Consider the following 9899-nt stretch of genomic DNA (forward strand, 5'->3'; position numbering starts at 1 on the left):
TTTTGGGGGAATGTTTTGTAAGACTAACCTTAATTGTGTAACTGTAATCTTGTGTGCTTAAGTTTTCTTTTTTTTTGTTAATAAAGCTTTTTTAATTTTTTTAAAAACCCAAAAGCATCACTGGACCTCTTACTGCTCAGATCGCTACATTGTCTTCTCATTATCAGAACACAAATAAAAGGTTGTGGTCTGTAAGCCAAGTTTCCCCCTGGGCTTTGGTTTGCGCAACAATTTACACCGGCTGTGGTCATAACACTCTCCCAAAAGGCTATGAAGGGTGGGCAGTGGGGAGCAGATTGAAAATTTTAAGGTTGAGATCAGTAGTTTTGATAGGTGATGGTATTAAACATTACAAAACCAAGGCAAGTAGGTGAAGTTAAATTTCAGAGTGGTCATGAGCTAATTGAACACCTGAGGAGACATGAGGGGCTGAATGGCCTCCTCCTGTGATCTCAACCGATCCCATTGCAGGGCTGGAAGTGGAGCTGATGTTTCTTCTGTCTCTGCAGATCCAGAACTCGGACGGAACGAGACCGGTGGGTGCCCTGGGCAAGGCCACCAGCTCCAGTGACATGCTGCTGAAATTGGCCAGGACCACCCCGTATTACAAACGCAATCGGCCGCATATCTGTTCCTTCTGGGTGAAAGGAGAGTGCAAGCGAGGGGAGGAGTGTCCTTACAGGTAAGGTGAGGGAGTGGGGGGGGCTCTGGAGAATAAACTCTTGCTTCAGAATCAGAAATCTGTGGGTTCAAGTCCCACTCCAGAGACTTGAGTAAAAAAACCCAGACTGACCCAGTGCAGTACCAAGGGGTCAAGGGGGAGTGGGGGGACTGGGTGTGCTGTTTTGGATGAGGCATTAAACCCTCGGGTAGATGCAAAAGATCCAGTATTTTGAAAAAGAACAGAGCCAAGATCACTAAAGCAGACTATCCGGTCATTGATCAGAGTTCTGCCTACAGGAGCTTGCTATGCACATATTGATTCCTACGTTTTTATTTTAAAAGCTGATGACACTTGAAGAGTATGCCGTTGACTGCAAAGAGCTTTGGGGCATGTTGAGAGGTCATGAAAGGCATGATAGAGATGCCAGTGTTTTTTTTCTTAGTCTTACTAAATCCGCTCCTCCATTGTTCTGGCAGCCACTCCTGATCCAGATTAAACCCATCCCTTTGTGGTAAATATAAGAAATAAGAGCAGGAGTGAGCCATTTGGCCCCTCAAGTCTCCTCCACAATTCAGTAAGATCATGTGAACTCCGGTTCATTAACTCCACTTTCCCTATATCCCTTTAATGCCCTTGGTATCCAAAATCTTTCAGTCCCTGTCTTGAATATGCTCAATGACTGTGGGATAGAGAATTCCAAAGGTTCACAACTCTCTGAATGAACACATTCCTTGAGTATTGCTGAAAAGAGGCATTTTATCAGTCACCAATAATTGGTGCATTATTCATGGCAACGCCTCTACCAATCAGAGTCCACTTGCCAACCCATCAGAATTCTCTCCTCACACAGTATAAAGTTGTTGCTTCCCCTGACATTGGTATTCTTGTGATTGTCCTGATGAGTGCAAGACGAAAAAGCTTCAACAAAATGTCTTTTCTCAGCAATACTAGTCCTACTAAATGACTATTTGGACAAATGTCTCCTCATCTCAATCCTAAATGTCTGATCCCTTATCCTGAGATTATGCCCTCAGTTCTGTACTCTCCAGCTAGAGGAAACAGCCTCTAGACATTTACCCTGTCAAACCCTTTAGGCATTTTATATGTTTCAATGAGATCACCTCTCATTTTTTTAAACTCCAGAGAATATAGGCTCAAACTGCTTGATCTCTGATTATAGAGCAACACTCACATCCCATAACCTTGCATAATGTGCACTGATTACGACTGGAAACGATGAAACTGATTTGATTATTATTTATATTGAAATACCCAGACATGAAAAGCCAACTGACCCGGATGACCCCTTGGCCGATCAGAACATCAAGGACCGTTACTATGGCATTAACGACCCAGTGGCTGACAAGTTGCTGAAGCGGGCAGCGACCATGCCCAGATTGGACCCACCGGAAGACAAGACGATCACCACCCTCTACGTGGGAGGTCTTGGGGAGCAGATCTCGGAGACAGAGTTGCGGTAATCTCTCAGGACCCGGTCAAGTAGGAATTGGGCATTATTCGTGGCTTACAGTGATATTGGCCATGTGCATGAGTGTGCCGTTTCTTTAATGTATCACTTTTTGGCTCGCTTTCACTTCACTCCCTTCCTTCTGCGTATGGCCTAGCCCTTTACATCCCCTCGGTGACCTCAGCTGCTCACCTTTCAGGCATGGCCCAGTGGGTAACACTCTCAGCTCAGGGTCAGAACGTTGTGAGTTCAAGGCCCAGTACAGCATGACACTCCAGGACAGTACTGAGGGAGTGCTACACTGTCAGAGGAGTTAGACCAAGGCCCTATTTGCCCACTCGAGTAGATGGGTGAGGTCCCGTGGTATAACCCAAAAGCAGGGGAGTTCTCCACCATATGCTCTGGCCACCCTTTATCCATCAAGAAACATCAACAAAGAAAAGCTAAATGATGATCCAATTGAAGTATGTGGGGTCTTGCTGTATGCAAATTGGCACCAGGCTGCCACACTTCAGAAGTAACAAACTGGCCATGAGGCGCTTCAGGGTACATTGATGGTGTGGGTTGTTTCCGATATTTGTTAACCACCGTACTTTTTCTTTTGCTGGATATAAAGGAATCATTTTTACCAGTTTGGCGAGATTCGCTCCATCACTGTGGTCCAACGGCAGCAGTGCGCCTTCATCCAGTTTGCCACCAGGCAGTCGTCAGAGCTTGCTGCCGAGAAATCGTTCAACAAACTCATCATTAATGGGCGAAGACTGAACGTCAAATGGGGCAGGTGAGTGTTTTAAAAAAAGGCGTTTCGGAGATGGGTCAGTCCTGAAGTTGAGGGCATTGACGTGGGCGATTTTGCTCCATGGCACATCATAACCTGGGTAAAGGCAAGACACTGCGGACGCTGGAAATCTGAAATAAAAACTGAAAATGCTGGAAAAACTCAGCAAGTCTGGCAGCGCCTGTGGAGAGAGAAATAGTTAACGTTTCGAGTCCGTATGACTCTCCCTCAGAGCTGAAGAGCTCTGAAGCAGAGCCATATGGACTTGAAAAGTTTACTCTGCTTCTCCCTATCAAAACCTGGAGTTGGCTTAATCAGCTGGTCAGTTGGATATGCGGGATGGGGTCTGGGAGTGGGATGGTAGGAAAAAAAAACAAAAATATTCAGAGCAAAGTGGACGCGAGGGTAAAATTCAATCTTTTGCTCTTGTGGGGTGACAAAAAGAGAACGACAGAGCAAGTTGTTACTCGCTGAGCCCTCCAAAATGGGGGTACATCCGCTTCTCTCACAGTCACGCTTGCAGGCTTGTTTGGACACTGGTGATTGTGTCCTGCAACAGGCACTTGTGATCAAGCAAGAATCCTTCAGTGAGTGCTCTCATTCACGGGCGGGTTCATCGTTGAGCAGTCACACACAAGAACGTCTGCACATACAGCTGAGCTTCTCGCATGCTGGCCGCAGGAGTGCTCGTGTATTTCTACTTCAACGCCATGCTAATCATACATCATTTTGCGACCCTTGCCACAGCGCCGCCTGTTCATTGGCGCACGCCTGGTGTTTGTGTGTAGGCTCCTTCCCTCTGTGCTGGTCGGATGTTTGCACTGGCGGCCACACTGACTCTTGTTCTGATTGAACTTCAGGTCGCAAGCTGCCAGAGGGAAAGAGAAGGAAAAGGACTCGAATGTTACAGAGTCGGGAATGAAATTGGAGCCTGTTCCAGGGTTGCCTGGTGGTAAGTAAAGGATAATTCTTTCTTACATTATGGGGGGGGAAACCTGAACTCTGAGTGACAGTGGGTTCACACATATTTGTCACTTCCAGCCTCTTTATACTTCAGAACTACTTTGCAAAGTGACACTTTGGTCAGTCATGTACCAAGTCCCTGCACAGTCCTAAACATGCTCGTTTCTGACCACAGCTGATCCCCTGTTGCAAGTTTAAAAGGTGTCAAACATTAACTGACATTAGAAACCTGACCATTTACTTCCCCATGACCACATGACCAGATTAGATCTTTCAAATAGGAAGGTTTAGTTTTTAAACTCTGCTCATCCTGGATGCCACTGCGTGGGCCTTGCTTTAGCTGTCAAGAGCAGAACCAGTCTTATCATGAGATGCTGAGATTGTTCTGGGAGCAGAGAGGGTTAAGGGAAGATTTAATTGATATATTCAAAGTCATGAAAGGTTTGGATGGAGTAAATAAGGAAACCTCAAAAGGCGGTGGAAGCAAAGTTTTGGAATATCTTTAAGGCAGAGCTAGATAGATCCTTGATTAACAAGGGGGTAAAAGGTTATCGGGGTAGGCAGGAATGTGGGGATGAGGTTACTTTCTGATCAGCCATGATCTTATTGAACGGTGGAGCAGGTTCGAGGGGCTGAGTGGCCTCTTGCTCCTAACTCGTATGTTCGTAGGAACAAGAGGAGGCTATTTAGCTCCTCCAGCCTGTTCTGCAATTCATTGAGATCATGTTGGGAACTAACTCCTTGTATTCCAGCCCTCTGCATATAACAGCCAGCATTTCATTAGCCTTTTTGATTATTTTCTGTACCTGTTCATGATATTTTAATGAGTTATGCACTTAGATTTCCACTGTTTTGAGCTTTCCACAATTTAGCAATTACCACCTTATCATTTTTTGATCCAAAGTGGATGACCTCACATTTGCCACAGTTTTGCCCATTCACTTAATCTGTCAATATTCCTTTGTAACTTTAAGCTTCTATCTACGCTGCTGATAGTGCTGCTTATCTTGGTGTCGTTGACAAATTTGGATATGTGGCTTTCTATCCCATCATTTTATTAATAAATACGATGAGGCCCCACACAGATCTTTGTGGGACACCACTAGCCCCATGCTGCCAATTGGAGTACCTCCCTATTCTCTGTCTCCTGACACTCAGCCAGTTTCCTAACCAGGTCAGTCATTTGCCTTCAATTCCATAGACTCCAACTTTAGCCAGCAGACTCTTACCAAATGCCTTCTGGAAGCCCATATAAATAAATAACATAGGTAGACATTCCCATCTCAAACTTTGGTCACCTCTTCAAAATATTCAATCGGGTTTGTCAAGCTGTTTACGAGACCCTCCTCACTGCCTCTGATCAGCTGAAAAACTTTCAAGGTGCTCAGTCACTTAAAAACTCAGTCCTTAAAAACTTCGGCAATTAGGTTAGCTGGTCAATTATTCCCTGGTTTCACTCCTTCACCTTTTAAAATGGTGGAGTGACCTGTGCAATTTTCTACTCGGAAGGAACAGTTCCTCAATCGAGGAACTTTGGAAGATTATAGTCAGGGCATCTGCAATGTTGTCACTTCTATCTTCTAAAATCCTGGGATAGAAACAATCTGGTCCTGGGGATTTTTCACTCGTTGGTGCCGTTATTTCCTTCATGGACTGTTATTTTGCTTTTAGTGAGTCCCTGTCCTTGATTTAATGTCAGGGTGCTGACCACATCCTGTATGGTAAATACTAATGCAGAGTAATTATTCAGCTTGTCTGCCATTTCCACAGGCAGAAGGGTTGGTAACCAGAGGATACCGATTTAAGGTGTTTGGCAAAATAAACAGCGGAGATGAGGAGAAATGATTTATTTTTACATTGATCTGAAAAGCACTGAGAAAGAGTGATAGAATCAGATTCCATTGGAACTTTCAATTCGCCACCGTCAACATCTTTCCATTTGCATAAGATGATGGACAGGCAGCAAATCAAATCTGTTGGGGGTGGGTTTAGCTTTACATGATGCACTCTTACTGATGGCTGAAGGGGCCAATCCTTGAGAGGCAGGTTCTGCCACAAGGGCCATGTATGAAGTGGTTTTCAGGCGTCGTTGTGGGTTTTTGTTGGGATCCTGTTGCCTAGCTGCTGTAGCCACAGAACATCTTCTTGCTCGGCAGCCCACAGGTGAGATCACCGTTTTCCTCTGTTGTTAGCTAGTGCCTCCCAGCTCTGAGGATGGGCCTTGGGTCTTGGGCCTTCATGTCACGATTGCAAGCATCCTTGAAGTGCAGTTTTGGGTGTCCTACTAGTCGTCTGGCTCTGGCTACCTTGTCACACAGAAAACCTTCGGGTTTGTGATCTAAGCAATTAGACATGTACTTGGAGAGGATTCATTAACTGGGATATGGGGGTAAAGTAGAAAGGGGGGGGGGCGGGGGGAGGGGCAGTGCAGGAATAAATTGAACAGCTCTTCAAAGAGCCAGCTCAGGTACAATAAGCCAAATGGCCTCCTCCTGTGCTGTAAGATTCTATGATTCTATTTTATTTTTTGAAATTTTTCCAATCCTTCTATATCGTTAGCTGAAAGTGATGGGGGGTGCGGGTGGCTGTGAGTGCTCGTTCACTTGGTTACAGTGTGGCTTGTGGCTTTATGCTTGGGTGGTCCACTGCCCAATTCATGTCTGTTTTCTTTCCCCCCCCCCCCCCCAAAGCATTGCCTCCACCGCCGCCGACCATCGAGGAGGAGACCCCCACCAACTTCTTCAACCTCCCGCCCAGCGCTCCTCCTGCCGTGATGAACATTTCGCTGCCTCCTCCACCTGGACTCGCACCGCCCCCACCGCCAGGTACCCGGGTTTGCAAGGGTTTTGGGGCAGTGGGGGGGTGCTTTCTCCTGCGCTTATGTTACCGTGGTACCGTGCGCTGTGGGATCGGGAACCAGTGTCTTGATCACCACTGGGGTGGGGAGTGGGGTTCTGCGGGACCGGTCAGGCAGTTAGCTTATGAACATGGTAGTGCAGCATGTTTGTTACTGGGCTTGCAGAGGTGGAAACCTGGGCATTTGGGGGTGGGGGGGCGGTGGTGCATTTCAAAGATGATGATTTTTGGTTTTGCCTTGAATATTGCTGGATGCAACGGCAGGCCTAGGGAGGGTAGAGCCGGAGAGGGAGAGAAGGAAGGCAAGGGGATTTTAGTTATATTGTTAAGATACACAAAGAAAGTTGAATTAAGTACCTAGAGCATTTACAAAGAGAGACTGCTGGGACACGGGGGTAGTAGGTGAGAAGTAAACATATATAATGCTGCATTCTGTAAATAAACCTATTGTCAGGGAAATTATTAGTGTCTAGGTTCATACCTCACCATCGGGCTTGGGGTCGACTTAAGGGAAAGAAGGGCTGGTGAGGGAAAGTAGCAGCAGGGATGGGGAAGTTGTTGGCTTTGTTCTGTCTATTGTATATTGACTGCACTCAAGTATTATGGAATGTTTACTGCGACCATTGTAATGGGATGTATACTGACCCCCCTCTATCATTGTGGGATATATACTGTACTTTCTGCATTTCGTGTTTCACTAACTCTTTGGTTTTGTTCTCCCCAGGGTTTGGAGCCACCGTGTTCCATGGCATGCCTCCTCCACCTCCTCCCTTCCTACGTGCTCCTGGCCCGATCCATTATCCGTCCCAGGACCCTCAGCGGATGGGTGCCCACACAAACAAGCCCAGTAGCGCCTAACTGTCATCAAGTTGCCTGTTTCCATCTTCACAGCAGCCAGGCGCCAACATCAAAAAGAGCGGGAATTTTGGGAAAGCTGCTTCCTCAAGCGTCTTTTAAAACCCCGATCCCAAACCCAATTCAACAAAAATTCTTTTCTACATTTTAGAATTTAGTAACCTTGGTTTAATTTCCCTCCCATCTGACCAGAGGGCGGTGTGAGTGGCACACCTCTCTTGCCTGGTTGGGCAGGGTTTGGGATTTGTATCTGCCCTGTGTCGTTTCAGTATAACCTGGCCAGCTGTGGCAATTCCTGACACCCCTTTCAACCTAAACCGTCGCTGGGCACCCGGTCTGAACAGATGTTTGATGTACACTGACTCGATTGTGAATTGGACGCCCCCCTCTCAACACTGAGATGCCCCTGTGGTGTGTCTTCCGCCCTCAAATCCCCCTTTCAAAGCTCAAGCATTTACCCTGTGATGTGACATTGAGCAGCCAGGGAGGTCCATCCCCACACCGTCACCAACTTTAGGCAGGGCAGCAATGGAGGCACTGAAATTGGCCCCAGCACCCCTGGGCTCTTGGGGTGGTGGGGGCTGTTGAGATGGGTTGAGGTGGGAATGTCAGTGAGGTCTCATGCTCCCAATTTCTTTACGGATCAAGACCTACTGCTAAACCCTTCACCACCTGCTTACTCACTCATTCTCGCTGCTTGGCTTGAGTGCCAAGAAATGCCCTCCCCCTAGCAGGAGGGATGATGCCTGCTGGGATCCCAAGAACTGTGCCCTCACTGCATTGGTTGGGTGAGATGTAAAAAAAAACACATTTGAGTGGTGTTAAATCTGAATTAGTGTGTGTGTGTTAATGATCAGTTCCAACTGGAGCCCAGAAGCAGTCTGCTTCATTGATTAAAGTGGAAGCAATGGTGTAGGCATAAAAGAGTTAATTGAAAGTGTTCACCCACTGGACCTTCCCTGTGTCTGTAGTCTCCAGATGCTAGGGATGAAGAGTCTAATTACACCTCCAAAAGAGGGCATCAAAAAGCCAGAGGGTTAAATGTAAGGATTGTAATTATTAGTGCGTGTGTTGTTTTTATACAGAGGGTGTCAGTAACCCACGAGTAGAGCAAGTGGTCTTTGTTATGGTAGGATACTTGCTGGAATGTTCTTCACTGAGCCTCCACAATTCTTCACACACAGCTCTCGGGTAGTGAAAGCGCTGGTTTCCAGTTCCTGGAGCCAGTGAGCAGAGAGAGTGCACAGAGCACCGAGATTTGGAGTCAGGATCAGGCATGGAGAGATAGTGAGGGAGAGGGGCACTGACTCTGCCGCAGCCAATGTGACTCGATGCAATAAACAAGTTTTCTACATCCTGTTGGTAATTTTGGACCCCCTCCCCTTTCTCCATATTCATCCAAGATTACTCTGAAAACCCAAGGGAGTACAGTATTGCCTTTTCTCCATTAAAAGATTCTTGTGCCACTTTTTGACTTTTTTGGTAACCTGCACAAGGCGGAAGATTCTGTGCATCAAATGCAGCAGCTGTCATGGGCCGTGTGTACTTGTTCAATGGCCGAATTGGATAGTTGCCCTGACAAAGCGTTTCTTGTCCTTCCGTCTCCACAAGCTGTGAGGCACTGACCCCGTGGTAACCTTGGTAGCCCTCCCAGCTTCTGACGACCATTCAGCAGTCCCCCTCGCCACCCCATCGTCCCTCCACCCCCGGCAGCTTATGCCCTAGACTGCCGCATTGTGTGAGCGTTGGTAATAAGTTGACTATCTGTGGAAGTGGGGTGACAGGCTTCAGAGCTGAGCTTGAATCTGGATTTTTTTTTCACACACGTATGGTCATGGTCTGTGGCCAGATTGACTGGGTTGGCCTGGACTGGGTAACCTCTCCCGTCCTTCCCAGCTCCACCACGCCACACCTCAATCTGTCTGTAGCTGTAGCACAGGCCTGCCACAGTGAGCACCGCCCCCCCCCCCGCCGTTGGTTCCCGACAGTGGGTTACCCAGTCCGTGTGACTCACCTGGATAAAGCCACTGGTGAGAATATTCACCCCCCCCCCCCCCAGGTGGCATGGCACAACTGGAGCCCAGCTTTGTAAATTCAGAGTCCGTTTTTTTTTAAATATTCCATAAGCCCCTCCTCCCTCTCCCTCTCTCTCTCTGCCACCCCCCTTCCTCCCAATTCATTGTCTTTGAACGCTTGTCGGAGCAGTTGAAATTTGTCAGGCTGCTGCGGGGATGCAGTGCATCTGGTCAAACTGTCGAAAGGGAACCGTGATCCCTGTCATTCCATTCACATCCATAAAGGTTCTTTTTTAAGTC

The 9899-nt window shown here is 47.2% G+C and overlaps 1 protein-coding gene across 1 annotated transcript in view; it reads left to right on the forward strand.

The window, feature by feature from the left end:
* rbm22 (RNA binding motif protein 22) overlaps nt 1-9899 on the forward strand; it is a 30041-nt gene extending 20142 nt beyond the window's left edge. The window contains exons 6-11 of the mRNA XM_041193134.1: nt 510-682; nt 1941-2141; nt 2749-2913; nt 3771-3862; nt 6564-6698; nt 7454-9899. Coding sequence (XP_041049068.1) covers nt 510-682; nt 1941-2141; nt 2749-2913; nt 3771-3862; nt 6564-6698; nt 7454-7587 — 900 coding nt within the window. The 3' untranslated portion in view covers nt 7588-9899. The remainder of the gene's footprint in view (nt 1-509; nt 683-1940; nt 2142-2748; nt 2914-3770; nt 3863-6563; nt 6699-7453) is intronic.

The sequence above is a fragment of the Carcharodon carcharias genome, chromosome 8 (genome assembly GCF_017639515.1).
Source record: "Carcharodon carcharias isolate sCarCar2 chromosome 8, sCarCar2.pri, whole genome shotgun sequence".
NCBI lineage: Eukaryota > Metazoa > Chordata > Chondrichthyes > Lamniformes > Lamnidae > Carcharodon > Carcharodon carcharias.